Below are 16,622 nucleotides of genomic sequence, written 5' to 3' on the forward strand. Positions count from 1 at the left end.
AAGCAGAGTATCTCCTAACGGGAGATGTGGTACCTCACAGTGCAAAGAGGTGAACCCACAGGAATAGGAGGCATCTGTGGCTGTTTTTGCAGTCTACCAGAGGGACCCTTCAATTATCCTTATTATAATGATGCTTAAACATATAATCTCTAAGCTAGATGCCTACCCTTTATGCGTACAGCAGTTATACAGCTAAAAAACCAAGACATTAAAAATGACAGCCCCCCCAAATCAATCAGTAGAATTAAAATTAAGCCCATGAATGTAAGAAGGGGAGGTTTTTGTGTGTTTCTGTGCTTCGTTCTGTTTTTGCTGAAACTAAAATTGGCATCAAAAAATGAGCATGCACAGAATAGGCAAATCCATAGAGACAGGAAGTATGGTAATGGTTGTCAGGGGCTGGAGAGAGGGAGGAATGGTGAGTGACTATAAATGGGTCTCAGATTACTTTCAGGGGTGATGAAATGTTCTGGAATTAGATAGTGGTGATGATTACACAGTCACAGAATCACACCAATGTAAATTTTTTCTCAATTGAAAGCACATTAGTATGGTTTGGAGCAGGCTCCTGGTGAGCAGGTGGGCAGAAGGCTGCTGCCCACACGCTGGGCACTGCTGGATTCCCCACACTTGTCTATGTTCAGACTCCTTACAGAGGGTGCATGGTTGTGATCCCTGGGCCATGGGGTGTCCCAGAGCCCCCTCTTACTTACTACAGCCACCAAGTCTCACTGCTTGTTACCAGCTCATCATGAACACAAACACAAAATGTAACATCTCTGGGAAAGTTCATATATTACAAAAATGCCAACATTCTTATTTTTAGGTTATGATTAAAATAATAGAAAACATTTAAAAAGTCTCCTGGAGAACTTGCGCTCCCTGCGCGTCTACATTAGCCCAGCTGTAGAAATTCCTCACCTGCTCTGGAGGGCACCTGAATGGAGTTGAAGTAGGCAGAAGGGGAAACTGAGGCCCTAAGTGGGTTGTGGGTGATTTGTGCATCCTCATTCACCTGTAGGATGAGCCAGTCTGGACCCTGGTGTCCGATCTCCCAGCTGCGTGCCCCTGCCAGCCACACCTCTGGCTGCGAGATGGGACGGCTTTGGCTGGGCCATCTCCCTGCACACCTGCCTGCCTGGCTCTGGGGAATTGTGCCAGCACAGGGGCTGGGGAGGGACAGGGGCAGGGAGAGAAGGTCGTTTACCCTTGAAAGAAGGTGGTTACAAATGCTTCTCTTACTGCAGCCCTTCGGATGGTCCCATACTGTCGGCAGCCCCTTGGGCTGCCTGCCCAGCTCCTCCCATCCATCCCTACCGTGTGCGGATGTCTAGCCTTCCTAGGGAGCTAGCTCGATGGGCTTGTAGGTAGCAGATGCACTTCTGTGGAGGTTGGGGTAGAGGCTCCTGGCATCCAGGGCAGGCTCACTATGTATTTGTGGGGTGAGTCCCTGAGGGTTAGAGCTCTCCAGGAGCTTGGGTGGGAAGGAAGCAGAACTGAGACCTGTCGTTGGCACAGACTGTGTGACCATTGTGTGTGTGAGATCCGCAGTGACCCTGGCAAAAATGTGCAGAATATATAAGTGTGAGTGTGTGCGCATGTGCCCGTGTGTGCACATGTGTGCTGACAGGGTGTGTGCTCTCTGGAGAAGCCTGGGACAGGTGGCCGCCTTGGCAGTGAAGGCCAAGGCCCTGTCCAAACACTTTTGGCACTCCTGGAATTCAGGGGCATGGTCTCTGAAAGGAAGTGAAGGGAGAGAAGCCGGGCTGGTAACACCCACTGTGTGCGGGGCCTGAAGCTGGCACTCTTCATTTGTTGGAGCCTCGTGACAACCTTCTTGTTACCCCGTTTTGCAGTTGAGGAAACTGAGGCCCTGAGAGGTTAAGAGAATTGCTGGAAATATGGAGCAGGTCAGTCGTAGGGCCTGGGCTCAGAGCTGGTAGGACCTGGATGGTGGAGAGTCCAGCCCACCACCCCCTGGCAGGTGGGGTGGACAGCCAGGGGCTGGGGGACAGCAGTAGCCGTGGGCTATGGGGACAGACAAGGGCCCTGCCTAAGGCGATGCTCGGTGCTAGCTCGGAGGGTCTCGCCATTCTGGAGCTGGGCGAGATGAGGTTGTGGGGGGCAGGGGCGTCTCTCCTCCTGCTCACCAAAGAGGCTGGCTCTCCCAAGGGCTGGACCAGCAGCCTCTGCGTGTCCAGGACACACCCCTGCCCATCTTGGAGCCTCTGACTCCCCATCTGGATTAATAACAGCACCAACCTCAGAATGCATGTGAGGATTGCACTTTGGCAGTGAGCAGAGTGACCAGCCTGTGGTTGGTGCCCTGCATCCCTGGCTCTTATGTTATAATTACACCAGGTGGGGACACCCCAGGGCTCCAGAGCCTTTGTCCTCCCTACCTGGCTGGGGGGTCGGGTCCCAGGGTGCAGCCTTTCTCTGACCCCTGGTGCTTCCAGGGTGAATAAGGCTGTGAACCGGGGCCTTTGCTGGGGTGTCTGCAGCCTACACACCTCCTGTCTGCCAGCCAGTTCTGGTTATAGGTTGTGAGTTACTCTCTGGCTGGGACTGTAAGGGGTAGATATTTGCAGATATATATATTTTTTATCCACCCACTCTATGCTCAGCCCTGTTCTGGGCCAGGGACACCGAGGTAGAGGAGATATCCTGACAGGCTGTGGAAGAGACAGGATGTCTGTAGTGGCAACTATAACTCAGACGCCGCTTTGATGTCAGTAGCAGTGCCTACCATTTATTATGTGCCAACTGCATGCCATGCACTCTGCCTCGTTCTTTACATATATGAACTTTAATTGTCCCAAGAGCCCCTTGGCAGGGTAGGTGAGTATGGGATACTGTGATTATCCTCAAAGGGCATTCGCAATTTATAGATGGTAAAACTGAGGCAGCACAAGGACTCTAAGTAACTTTCCCAGATCAGTCTGACTCCAGAGCCTATACTCTTAGCCTTTATGCTCTGCTATAGAGATTGTTTGGAGAAGGAAATGGCAACCCACTCCAGTGTTCTTGCCTGGAGAATCCCAGGGACAGAGGAGCCTGGTGGGCTGCCGTCAATGGGGTTCCACAGAGTCGGACACGACTGAAGTGTCGCAGCAGCAGCAGCAGCAGCAGCAGCAGCATAGAGGTTGTTACGGTGCTGAACCTTAAATGTGGGTGGAGATCTGTCAGCAGGAAGAAGGGGAGGCCAGGTGAGAGGAATGGTGTGCACCAGGGTCCAGAGGCAGGGGTGCTGCTGGGGGGCAGTGGATGACCCATCTGAGTGGGGAAAGGCTCAGGTGGGGACGGAGTGACAGGTAGGCAGAGAGCCCCAAGGGGCCCATGGGGACGGCCTTGAAGCCCCGAGGTGTGGCTTGTGCTCCTGTGGAGGGGAATAGAAATCTGTGTGACCCTCTCCCCATGGCCAGCGGTGAAGAACCAGGTCACAGGCAGCTTCATCCTCAACCCCAAGGGCAAGGAAACCACGAGCCGGACCTTCACCGCAATGGGCCTGGAGTGGGAGTACGCGGTGGAGGATGCCAAGGAGAGCCTCAAGACCAGCGGGCCCCTGCCCGAAGCCGTCACTGTCCTGGTGAGCCCTCGCCCTGTGCAGTGGACCCTGCCCGCTCCCCTTGCTGCCCCAGCTCAGTCCCCTAACCCACCATCTCTGCTGCCGAGCCAACACTCCTGTCCCTCTTCAGGTGTCTTTGGGAGCCTGCGCAAGGCCAAGGTGCCCACTGTATTTCCAGGCTGGTAGAATGGGAAGTGAGAAGGGAAAAAGAAACTGTTGTCTCACTGTCCGATCAGAGGCACCCGCTTCAGGGAGCCTGTCCTCCATAATGCAGGCTCAGAGATAGGGCCCAGGAGGAGCTGGAGGACCTGGGTCAGTTCCCCCTGTTATTCTGCCGTCTTCTGGTGTCCGCTTGCATTGTGACTCTGCCAGGGAGTGCGTCCAGTGGCCTGTGGCTCACGGGTGCTGTCTGACACTGCCAGCTACTGTCCCAGCTGGGACCCACCTCTGCCCACACCTCCTCTTCCTAGACCATAAGCCAGAGCTTGTGGATCAGGGATCGTTAACTTAGGAGAGCAGGTTAGGAGAGCCTCTGTCGTCACTGACTGGAGACCCTGGACATGCTTTGTTTCTGGTGAGACACTCGCTAGTCGGGGAGGTCCTAGAGGACAGGGTCGGAAGCCAGTCGGTGTCAGTGTATCAGCTCAATCCAACATGGGCTTCCTGTTCACCCTGTGTTTACTGCCCACGCATACACCTATGGCCAGTTGATTTCCAGCAAGAATGCCAAGAACATTCGATGGGGAAAGAAGAATCTCGGCAACTAATGATGCTGGCACAACGGGATATCCACAGGCAGAAGCATGAAGTCGAACCCCGGCCTCACACCATATACCCAAATCAGCTCAAGATAGATCGAAGCCCCAGGAATAAGAGCTAAGGCCCTAGAACCCTTGGAGAAGATAGAGGGATAGATCATGATTAGATTCATGATTGGATTCCTAGATACGATACCAAAAGCATGAGCAATGAAAGAAAAAAAAAAGAGAGAGAGATAAACTGGTCTTCACGGAAACTGAAAGCTTTCGTACATGGAAAGACATTTTCAGGAACGTGAGAAGATAACCTGAACAGAATGGGGGAAAGTATTTGCAGTCATATATCTGATAAGAGTCTCTGTCATAGACCATCTTCTGGAGACAGGCAGTGTGAGTGCTCTCGTGAGCAGGACAGACCAGCAGACATGGCTTCTGCCCTTGCTGGAACTTAGGTGTGTGGGAGGGAGAATCACCGATGGGCACACAGCCTGTTCAGGCCAGGCACACAGTAGGTGCTTGGCCTGAGTTTCCCTGCGGCTACGGGTCGGAAAGTACTCCCCAGGCCCTACTCAGTGCTGCCCCCTCCTGGCTTCCACTGGTTCTGCTTCTGACCCCACATCCTCCCTGGTGACGCCTCCTCTCTGGTCTCTCTATGCTGGCCTTGCTTCCCCCTCTCCAGTCCTGTGCCACCTCCTCCGTCTCCCCTCAGGTGCTCCCCCCAGCTGAAAGCGGCCCCCGCAGCAGTCTGGCCTACAAGTACATCATCCACGAGGACCTGCTGCCCCTCATCGGGAGCAACAACGTGCTCCTGGAGGAGACAGACACCTACGAGTGGGCACTCAAGAGCTGGGCGCCCTGCACCAAGGCCTGCGGAGGAGGTACCAGCCTGCCTGACTGTGGGGCAACCCAGGGCCTCTCGGGGGAGGAGTGGGAGGGGTCAGGGTCCTGAAACTGTCTCCACTTACCGTGTCCCCAGCTCATGCCTCAGTTTCTCCATAAAGGTCTCTGGGGTGTGACAGCCTGCCTGGGCAGGGCCTTGGGGCTGGGCTGGGAGTGCTAGAGACAAACCTGCGGCGGGGTCTCTGCCCAGCAAGGGCTCCGCCTCTGTGCGGAGAGGCTGTGGTGCAGAGCCACGTCCCCACCTGCACCGTGGCAGGGACACCTGAGATGGGCTGGTCAGGGGGCTTCCTTAGAAAGTGACTTGGGGAGGAGATGTTGCAAAGGCCCAGAGGGAGGTGGGACTCAGAGCTCACAGTCCCTGAGGCTCTGGGCCAGGATAGTGGGGGGCCTGGCAGAACCGAGCCCCCACAGCTGGCTGCCCTCCTTCCAGGGATCCAGTTCACCAAATACGGCTGCCGGCGCCGACGAGATCACCACATGGTCCAGCGGCACCTGTGCGACCACAGGAAGAGGCCCAAGCCGATCCGCCGGCGCTGCAACCAGCACCCGTGCGCCCAGCCAGGGTGAGTGCTTCCAGAGGAGGGACGAGGAGGCTGAACACAAACGTCCCGCAGCCCAGACCTCAGGATGAGGGGTGCTCCTCCGGCGCTGGAGCGTGGGGGCGCACAGACCCTGCAGCCGGGACTCTGAGCAGAGAGAACCCACACACCAGCCTCCGCCCATGGCCAGCACTGCCCTCCTTGCCTATCCATCCCCTCTGAGGTTTCTAGATTAGCTTTCACTCCCAGAAAGAGGAAGATGCCACCTTTGTTCTGTCCCTCCCAGCATCCTTTTACAGGTGGGGAGGCTGAGGCCTGATCTGTGGACCCAACTTTCTCTCCATGGAAGAGGAGCTCAGTGCTTCCAGGGCCTAGGCTGGGGCACATCCAGCAGTTCCTCTGGCCAGTCATCTGGGGCCCAGGGACGCGGCCTGGCCTGCCAGCTCCCAGCCCTGGCCTAGCCCCTGGTTGGGATTCCCTGGCTCTTTTGAGCACAGGGTCATGTTCTTGGGGGTATTTGGAGAAAAGAGAGGCTTTTTTTTTCTCTTCTCTTGGGGCTTAGGGGAGAAAAGAGCCGTGATTGGTGTAGGATCGAGATCTGGCCTCTGAGCCTGTTGCCCAGCACCCCCTCAGCCCCTAGCAGGCTTCTCTAGGGACCCTCAGGCAGGGCCGAGGGTAGTGGGCCAGCAGGAAATCACAGAGAACCAAGTCCGCCCTGCTGCCTTCCTGGAGTCCTCTCAGGGTTAGGAAGGGGATTCCGATTCATCCTTGCTGACCCATAGCTCTGCCCCTGTAGGGTGGAGGGGCCTGGAGCCAGGGTGGGAGGTGGTGGCCGGTGCTCGAGCCTGCCATGGCCTCCCTGTGTCCAGCCCCAGGCCATGGTCCCCAGCCCCTAGCCCTCCATGCTTTTCTTTGACGCATCACTTTTTATTCCGGCCACTTTCCCCATAGGCCCTGGTGGTCACAGAGTATGTGGGGCTAATGCCTTTGTGACCCTCAGCAGGTCCCCCGCCAGAAACATGGCTTGTCTCTTCATGTGTTAAATGCCAAGTGAAGTTTGAGGGCTTTCTGTGTCGTTTTCTAAAGGAAAGGGTTGGCTGAAACGATGCCTCAGGAAACAGAGAGGTGGCATTTGGGGGCTGCCCTCCCTCCATCCTGCCACAGGAGTCTTGCATTTTCTCTTTCTAGACAAGAGCAGTTTTGCTTTGGTCTAACTCTTCCAGTGGGCATCTGCTTAAGATGCCGCTGGGAAGTTGCTCTGTGGCTGAAGCTAAAAGATGCTTGGAGACCACCAGCTTGGCTGACCAGCCAAAGCTCTGCCGGCACTGGCAGTGGCGGTGGCAGTGCCTGCACCTATGACACACCTGCCGTGTGCCATGCACTCTGCCACATGCTGTACGCACACGTGTCCTCTGACTGTCCCGAGAGCCCCCTGGGGGCTGGGGTACTTCTGCTTCTGTTGTGGCACACGGACTCTCTAGCTGCAGTGTGGGCTCCAGAGCTCATGAGCTCTGTGGTTTGCAGCACACGGGCTTAGTTGCCCTGCAGCATGTGGGATCTTAGTCCCCCAACTAAAGATTGAACCCGTGTCCCCTGCATTGGAAGGCAAAGTCTTAACCATTCGGCCACCAGGAAAATCCGGAGTGTTGAAAGAATCCTGATGTAAAGGTGGGCTGACTGTGGCTTAGAGCGGTCAAGAGCTTGCAGGGTGCAAGGACATGCAGGGTGGCAGGATTTAAATAGGCATTATACCCGTTTTTTCGGAAAAGGCAATGGCAACCCACTCCAGTACTCTTGCCTAGAAAATCCCATGGATGGAGGAGCCTGGTAGGCTGCAGTCCATGGGGTTGCAGAGTCGGACACGACTGGGCAACTTCACTTTCACGCATTAGAGAAGGAAATGGCAACCCAATCCAGTGTTCTTGCTTAGAGGATCCCAGGGATGGGGGAGCCTCGTGGGCTGCCGTCTATGGGGTCACACAGAGTCGGACATGACTGAAGCGACTTAGCAGCAGCAGCAGCATACCTGTTTTTTAGACGAGGAAACTGAGGAGGGAATAAGTGACCTCCCTAAGGCCGCACACCTGGTGGCTGCAGAGTCAGGTGGATGGCTTGGCCCCCAAGCATTCTGAAGCCCAGACCTCTCTGGCTCCTGCCTCCTGTGGCTCAGAGGGTGGGAGCATCTCTGGGAGAAAGTATGCCATAGTCCTGCCTTCCCTCTACCTTTCTCCCTGTCTGTCTCCAGGTGGGTGACGGAGGAGTGGGGCACCTGCAGCCGGAGCTGTGGGAAGCTCGGGGTGCAGACTCGGGGGGTGCAGTGCCTGCTGCCCCTCACCAACGGTACTCACAAGGCCATGCCGGCCAAGGCCTGCCCCGGGGAGCGGCCTGAGGCCCGTCGGCCCTGCCTCCGCGTGCCCTGTCCACTCCAGTGGCGGACAGGAGCCTGGTCCCAGGTGAGCTGTTCTCAGAGGGTGCAAGGGGCTGGGCTAATAGGCGCTTACCCTGGAAAGTCCAGAAAGAGGTGGGTCTGGGAGGGGGAGCTGCCGAGAGTTCTGGTTGTCCATGCAGGCAGAGTTTCTGGTTGAATTTCTCTCCCCACATCTGATTTGATTTTTCTCAAAACAAAGTCCAACAGCTCTCATGTATGCTGGAACATGGGTTTGCTCTTGGCCTCTATATTATTCAGTATCTGCTTTGACCTTCACTGAGAGCTAGGAGGCCTGGGCTAATATCCCTGTGTTTTAGATATGCGGATTGAAGCACATTCTTTTTAGTATTTATGTGTATTTGGCTGTGCTGGGTCTCACCAGGATCCTCCATCTTCACTGTGGCATGTGGGATCTAGTTCCCTGACCAGGGATGGAAGCTGGGCCCCCCGCATTGGGAGAACACAATCTTAGCCCCTGGACCTCTAGGGAAGTCCCTGAAGCACATTCTTGCATTCAGGGAATATTTCCTGAGCGCCAACTACATTCCAGGCACACTGTGCTAAGAATGCCTAGAATCCATTTCCAACAGACCTGATTCTTGTCCTTGTGGTGCTTCCAGTCCAGTGAGGGAGACATGAGACAAGTACCAGAAACAAAAGCGTGTGCAAGTTGCAGTTGGGTCTGAGCAGAAGTAAACAGGATAACATATCAGGGAGGGCCTCTTTGAGGCGGTGACATCAGAGCTGTGACCTGAGGCATGAGCCATAGGAAGACCCCGAGGCAGGAACGACCTTGTTACATTCCAGAAACAGAAAGGGACTAGGGCTGAATGGGAGGGGCAGGGGTTGTAGGGTGGCTTTGGAGAGGTGGGCAGGGGTCAGACGCTGCAGGGCTTTATGAGGAGTTAGTTATTCTAAAAAATTTTTTTAATATACCCAGAGGCTATTTTCAGAGAAGGCAATGGCGCCCCACTCCAGTACTCTTGCCTGGAAAATCCCATGGATGGAGGAGCCTGGTAGGCTGCAGTCCATGCTAAGGGTCGGACATGACTGAGCGACTTCCCTTTCACTTTTCACTTTCGTGCATTGGAGAAGGAAATGGCAACCCACTCCAGTGTTCTTGCCTGGAGAATCCCAGGGATGGTAGAGCCTGGTGGGCTGCCGTCTATGGGGTCGCACAGAGTCGGACACGACTGAAGCGACTTAGCAGTAATTCTAAGAGCAGTGGGAACCTTGAAAGGTTTTGACATGTATCACGAGCTCTGATTTCAGGTTTAAAGATCACTCTGGCAGCTCTATAGCAAGTTCATTGTTGGCAGGTCAGCGAAAGAGAAGGGAGACAATAAGAAGGCTGGGGAAGTGTCCAGGGACCACAGGGTCTTGTGTTTTCTTGAAAATTCATCGGGTTTGAGCTTTGAAGACATGACGTAGAGTGAAATAAGCCAGACACAAAATGACGAATACTGTATGATTACTTAACGTGAGGTACCCATAACAGTGAAATCCATAGAGACAGAAAATAGAAGGGTGATTGCCAGAGGGCTGGGGGAGAGGGGCTGGGAAGTTAATGTTTGATGGGCGCAGAGTTTCAGCTTGGGAAGAAGAATCAGTTCTGGAGCTGGGTGGTGAGAGTTTCACAATAGTGTAAATATACTCAATGCCACTGAACCATGCACTTAAAAATGGTCACAATGTAAATTGTAAGGTCTGTATATTTGACTATAATTTTTGAAACCTCAACTGATCACAGAGATAAGCACAATAATGCTTATTATAATAGAAAAATACCAGGAAATATTATATATATATATATATATCCATCCATAGGAAATTATACCAAAAAACCCCCCAGGGTCTGTTCATGTAATAAAATACTATACAGCAAGAAAAATAAATAAGCTTGAACTGTGCTTATCAACATAGATAAACCTCAGAAAAATAGGTGAGAAAAAGCACTGACGTATGAAGGACAAAAAGACTTCCAACAGGGCTACTATTTATGTACAGTTTAAAAAGACACAGCACAATATTTGAAAATATGCCAGAATGCTGATTTATTAACTTTGCTAGTGGGCTGTTTGAACAGGCATTCATGACCAGCTTCCTCATACCTTTCTGTAGACTTGAAGTAGGGCACAATACAGAGTATTTGGTTTTTCTTGTTATTAATTTTGGGGGCTTGCACCGGGTGTTCGCTGGAGAATCCCAGGAGCGGGGGGACCTGGTAGGCTGCTGTCTATGGGCTCACACAGAGCTGGACACGACTGAAGTAATTTAGCAGCAGGCTTTCTCTAGTTGTTGTGAGCGGGGGCTACTCATTGCGATGGCTTCTCTCGTTGCAGAGCATAGGCTCCAGGGCACGAGGGCTCAGTAGCTGCAGCTGTCAGGCTCTAGAGCTCAGTGTCAGTAGCTGTGGCCCACGGGCTTAGCTGCTCCGAGGCATGTGGGATCTTCCTGGACCAGGGATCAAACCCGTGTCTCTTGCATTGGCAGGTGGATTCTTATCCACTGCACCACCAGAGAAGTCCAAAACAGAGTGTCTTAAATAACTAAAAATCCCCACACAACCCATGCAGATTTTCCATTCTTCTCCATAACATATAGCTTTGTTTGAATATAAAACAGACAGATTGCTGGTCCATAAGGGACCCCTTACAGAAAACAGGTGACAGCTGGTGGAAGATCATTGCCCCCGTAAGACTGGTGGAAACATTCCAGAGCTATTGTGTTGTAACTCTTCATCCTGGGAAGATGAGCTGTCTTTGTCCCGTGGTTCTGTGTGGTATGTGACCCCTGCGTCTCCCTGGGTTGTCACCTGCCCCCGTATGCGAAGTGGACCTTAGCAAGTCCTTCGCATCCCACTAGGAGAGGCTGTGGTCAGTGCTCGCAAAACCCAGTGACCTCAGGGGGCATGGGTTTGATCCCTGGTTGGGGGAGTTCTGCATGCCGTGTGCAGTGGCCAAAAGAAAGCCCAAAACAAACAAGCCCAGTGGCCTGGTCACATGCGGCCCCCTCCCTTGCTTTTCCTGAAGTGACCCTACCCATCTATTAGAGCATGGGGGTGAGTCCTGGAGATGGTGTGTGTGGTGGTCCTCACCAATGTTCTTTTGCTCCTAGCACCCATGCCAGGATACTTTTGAGCATGTCTCTGCATGCTGGGTTTTGGAAAGCAAAGTCAATGAATGTCAGAGATAGAGGGGTCCGTGGGGACCCCGACATCTAGCTCTCTTGGCTTAGCTGGTGTTACAGTCTGGGTTCCTGCATCCCCTTGACAAGGTATCATCAAGTGCATAGACCTGCCCCAGGTCTCTTGGACTGGTGGATGGCAACAGGGAGTGTGCCAGGGTGATACACAAATTATTTGAGGACCCAGGCACAAACTAGATACAGTGGACATAAGCGGTAGTGCCGGAAGGGGGTCCCATAGGCCCCCTCCAGGAGGTGGGGAGGTTTGGGGGTTCTGAGATCAGGACAGTGGCTCTTTCCCACCTAGCTGAGGAATATTTGGGCTTCCCTGGTGGCTCAGATAGTAAAGAGTCTACCTGCAATGTGGGAGACCCGGGTTCAATCCCTGGATCAGGAAGATCCCCTGGAGGAGGGCATGGCAACCCGCTCCAGTATTCTTGCCTGGAGAATCCCAAGGACAGAGGAGCCTGGCGGGCTACAGTCCACAGGGTCACAGAGTCGGACACGACTGGGTGTCTAAGCAGCAGCAGCAGCGGGGTATTTGAAGTCGCTGCACTGGCCTGGAGAGGCCGTTGAGTGCTGTCCTTGTGCATCCTGGTCAAGGCTCAAGTCAAGCAGAGGCTTGGCACCCTCCTCTGTCCCCTTTCTGTCCTGCACGTTGGCTGGAGCTCACCGCCTCCTTCCTCTGTCTCTCTGCCCACCCCGGCCTGCCCGCCCCACCTTGCCCCCCCTCCACCCCCCCCTGGCCTGCCCGCCCCCCACGACAGTGCTCTGTCACCTGCGGAGAGGGCATCCAGCAGCGGCAGGTGGTGTGCCGGACCAATGCCAACAGTCTGGGGCAGTGTGAGGGGGCCAAGCCGGATACGATCCAGGCCTGCAGCCTGCCCGCCTGCGGAGGTGAGCCAGGTAGGATGGGGGTTGGCCAGCTTCTCTGGCCTAGACCTGAGGCCCAGCCTGACTGGCTTCCCAGCCCACTGGTACCCCCCAGTACTAGAGCTTCTTCCCCGCCCCTCCCAGGAAATCTCCAGAACTCTACAGTGAAGGCTGACGTCCGGGAACTTGTGACCCCAGAGGGGCAGTGGGTGCCACAGTCTGGGCCTCTGGATCCCATCAACAAGATATCATCCAGTAAGTACATCTCTGGACCCTATCCCTTTCCAGCCTCGTGGTGTCTGGCATCACGAGCATGGGTCGTACAGTGGAGCAGACCCAGCTTCCAGTCTGTCCGTGTGGCCTTAGCCTCCTGAGGTGACTGTCACCACCTCACAGCCTTGGATTCCTCAGCTGTGAGCGGGGGGTGAAGCTTGTAATGGTCCATGGTTCCTTATCTGCTGTTCCAAAGTAACTGAAAGCTGCAAATGTCTCCCTGAATCTGGTGCAGACTCATTGGGCAGCAAAATCGGAACTGAACTAACAAGAGATTAGTTATTCTTTTGTTACAGAAACATTGCCATATTGGATTACAAGGTGACCTCTCAGGCCCACTGGGGATGTTATATAATATGAATATGGTGAAGATTACTTTTCTAACTTCCAAAGTTCTGAACTGTGAATCATATCTGGTTCCAAGGTTTGGGGATGGCAGTGGTAGTTCTGAGCTGTCTTTATAGGGCTTTTGAGAGAATTAAATGAGATAATGTATGCACTCCTGCCTAGCTGTCAGCTAACAGCAACAAAAACAGTAGCAGTCATTTCTCTCTGCTTCATGATCCTGAGCCCATCAGATCACCCTCTCTTTCCATCTATCTGCCCGCCCATCCATCTATCTGCCTATCCATCTGTTAATAAACATTGACCAAGAACCTACCAGGCTTTAGGTTCGGTGCTCCTTCCTAGGTTTCTTCTCTGTTTCCCTTTCTCACTGTCCCAAGGACCAGGGTCTGTCAAGATGAGTAGCAGGAAGATCCCAGACCCTGACTGCTAATGAGAGGACCAGTTGGTTGGCTGTGTGACCTCGTGCACATCTGTGAACCTCTCTGAGCGCAGCAACCTGATCTGTAAAACAAAGGGGTCTGATTAGATGTCTTCAGGTTACCTCCTGGCTCTAGTCTTGCTGCTGCTCTGCTCCTGTGCTGAGGCTCAAGTGGTGCAAGAGTCTGGTTTCCTTTCCTTTCACTCTGGAACGAAGGGGACCTCTTACTCTGGTCCTAGAACTCTGGCGCCATCTAGAGGCCACTTGTTTTCCATTTTCTCTAATCTTCCTCGTTCCCCTTAGCCTGCACCCTACCTTTCCTCTCCTCGCTTTTTCTCCTTCCCCCTCCCCTCTTCTTCCTTGTCCCCTCCCTCTCTCCTTCCTTCTCCTCCTTTTCTCTTTCCCTGGAAAAAATAAGTAGCTAAGCTCCTGACTTCACATTGTCTGGAAAGACCTACCTGAAGTTATCACAGAAATGCAAAAACGTTTTTAGATGACATTTAAGCCAAAGCAAACAAAACTAATATAGTGAGCAGCCCTCTATGCTGGAAACTTTTAAAATGCTATTTTCAGTAATAATATTATTATCATTCGGTAAATGTCAGCATTAACTCCAATTTTACAGAAGAAACTGAGGGTTGAAGAGTTTAAGGCCTCGCAGCTTTTAAGTGGTAGAGCCTTGAATGGAACCTAGATTTGCTAGATTCCACAGTTAGTGGTAAGGGGGCTTCGTGTTTTACATGCGTGCTGACTGCTGGCAGGACGTTTAGGCTGCTTGTCACACTGCGTTCCCAGCTGCCTGGTCCTGGCTGGAGTGGATCAAATTCCTCTGGGTTGACTGGGAGATGGTGAGGGTGGGAGATGAGGGACTGAGTAGGCGGTGGGGCCTGGCGGATGGGCACCTCCAGCATCAGTCCTGTGCTGTGTGTGCAGCGGAGCTCTGCGTGCGGGACAGGTCCATCTTCTGCCGGACAGAAGAGCTCGATCGCTACTGCTCCATCCCCGGCTTCCACCGGCTGTGCTGCGAGTCCTGCACCAAGAAGGCCTTGAGCCTAGACCCTGGCCTGGCCTCACCACCACCCTTCTCCACTCCTGGGAGCCCCTTCTCAGCACCCGTGGCCCCTCCAGATGCTGTGGAACCCTCTGTGGGGCCAACGGGAACAGACCACCGTCAGCGAGACCAACCCACACTGCTCCCAGGACCTCTGGGCACAAGTGCCCCCGTGACCCGAAGCTACTTTGCTCCCCAGAAACCAACCCCTACAGCATTCCGGGGCACTTCCCCGAGTGCCCCCTGGGGCTGGACCGGGGCCCCTACCCCAGCCTCTGAAAACAAAGGGCTGCTCAGGGAAGACCCGAAGCACCCAGGCACCAGCCTTCCCTCCACAGCCCCAGTGACATGAGCCCCGCCTCGCCCTTCCCACCAGTCAAGTTTACAATCTCTGTGCTGCCCCAAGACCCCTGGCTCAGAGGACACACAGCGGGGCGGGGGCCTGCACGGACTGCCTTTTAAATTATTTGCCTTCTTGTCGTTCTAGTTTGGGGCTGTGACACTTTTCACCCTGTGAAATGGGTGTATGAGGAAGAAAAAGATCAGGGAAAGTCCTAACCGGAGATACCTCAGCAAGCAGCCCAGGTGACCGCACCGAACCTCTCAGGGGCTCCTGTCTGTCTCTCCTGCAGGGACTGAGGGCCTGCTACCACCCCTTGCTCACCCCCGGCCACCGGGCCCCACACTGGATCTGTTTGCCAGGACTTATGAGGACCCCGGTGGAGGCCCTGTCTGCTGGGCCCCTCTGCCCAGAGAGGCAAAGGTGGAGGGAACACTCGCAGGTGGTCTGAGAGGAAGCGGGCTGGGGGAATTCAGCTACAGGCCTAGCGTGCAAGTTCATCTCGGACTCAGCTCTTTGTAGCAAGAGCTCCACACAGCTCCTCCGGCCAAGGCCAAGGAGCAGAGTCCAGCTTGAGTGTGCTGGTGGGAGGGCAGTGTCGGGGGCCACCTCTGGACTGCAGGAGGCATGTCCTGTGACTTCTGGTGCCTCCAGGTTACAGGTGGGCTCCTAACCTCACCCCAGCCCCCACCCCCGAGAAGTGAGCTCTGGACAGCCTCGAGTATGTGTCCTCACCATCCAGGGGATTCCCAACTGGTGCTAGACCCCTGGCTGGACCAGGAATGGCAACTGTGGTCATCGCTTTGGTGCATGAAGGGAGCGCGGCCTGGAAGGTGACTTGGTGGGGCACGCAGAGATGTGAGTTCTCAGGCTGAGCCCCATCCGCTGTTGCCCTCTATCAAAGACCACTCCTGCTAGAGTCAGGGGTCTTCTCTCCCCTGGCTTAAGCTGGGCCAGAGGTGTATTTGTGGTGCTGGGTAGGGGTAGGAGGGTGACCAGACTCCAAGGCTGAGGACCAGAGTCCACCCATAGCCAGACTCTGCGGTTGACAAGGGCCAGGTGCCCAGGGCAGGACGTGAGCCTCTGCCTCATGGGGACGCTGGCCCACTGTGCTGTAGGGCCTTAGCTGCACCCGCCCCCCACGTTACCTCCAATGGCAGGTAACTTCCCTGGACCCTCTGGCTCTCTGGAAGCCACCCAGTTCCCAGGACCTTTCCCAAGGGTCCTCAATCTGAGGCATGCACTCTGAGGACCCCCAGACCCCTCAGCAGGCCGTAAGGTGCCAGTTCTTCTGTTCCCAGGGCAAAGGGGCCATTCTGAGCCAGGCTAGAGGAATAGGGACAGTGGGCCCCGGCCTGAAACCCCCTGGAGAATGGAGGCCCTAGAGGAGCTCCCCAGGTGCCCTCTCCATCTGCTGCCTACCCCCTCCCAGGGCAGCTGGGACACACACTGAAACCATTCCTGTGCGACCCAGCCCACCTGTATCAAGTGCCTTTGAGATCGAGATCTTTAAATTTTTATGTATTTATTAACATTGTCCTTGGTGTTTGTTTTGGACCCGAGAAAGTTGTGGTGTGTTTTTCTTTTTCTCTCCGTTTTAGCAAAAAAGGGACAGCAAAGCCAGAGCTCTACTGTCCTGGGCTGGTAAGATGATTGGGGTTGCGGGTGGACAGGGAGGGGTCAGAGCCACAGGAAGACTTGGCCCCCAGCCTCCTCACCTTGGTCACACTTATTCTGGGGTTAGTCTGGACATCACCTTGGTGGAGAGGCAAGAGCAGGACTGGGGGTCCCACTTAGGCTGTTCGACCAAGTAGCTGTGTGGTCTTAGGCAAGTCACTGTTCAGAATTTGGTCCAAAGGGTGGAAGCACCTGGCAGGACTTTGGGGGTCTGCATATGGAGGACATGCTCATGAGCAGAGCTGTTCAAACACACAGAGGGT

General features: G+C 54.3%; 1 protein-coding gene across 5 annotated transcripts in view; it reads left to right on the forward strand.

Annotated features, from left to right (window-relative positions):
* The window catches only part of ADAMTS14 (ADAM metallopeptidase with thrombospondin type 1 motif 14), a 97,890-nt gene extending 81,642 nt beyond the window's left edge, over window positions 1–16,248 (forward strand). For 2 of the 5 annotated variants that reach the window (XM_069571976.1, XM_069571977.1), the window contains exons 16-22: window positions 3,426–3,589; window positions 5,036–5,204; window positions 5,657–5,789; window positions 8,011–8,218; window positions 12,147–12,285; window positions 12,397–12,507; window positions 14,225–16,248. In XM_069571976.1, coding sequence (XP_069428077.1) covers window positions 3,426–3,589; window positions 5,036–5,204; window positions 5,657–5,789; window positions 8,011–8,218; window positions 12,147–12,285; window positions 12,397–12,507; window positions 14,225–14,694 — 1,394 coding nt within the window. In that variant the 3' untranslated portion in view covers window positions 14,695–16,248. The remainder of the gene's footprint in view (window positions 1–3,425; window positions 3,590–5,035; window positions 5,205–5,656; window positions 5,790–8,010; window positions 8,219–12,146; window positions 12,286–12,396; window positions 12,508–14,224) is intronic. The other 3 variants (XM_069571978.1, XM_069571979.1, XM_069571980.1) reach the window with 2 other exon arrangements.
* The last annotated feature ends 374 nt before the right edge of the window (window positions 16,249–16,622 follow it).

This window comes from Ovis canadensis, chromosome 25 (assembly GCF_042477335.2).
Source record: "Ovis canadensis isolate MfBH-ARS-UI-01 breed Bighorn chromosome 25, ARS-UI_OviCan_v2, whole genome shotgun sequence".
In the NCBI taxonomy this organism is placed as follows: Eukaryota; Metazoa; Chordata; class Mammalia; order Artiodactyla; family Bovidae; genus Ovis; species Ovis canadensis.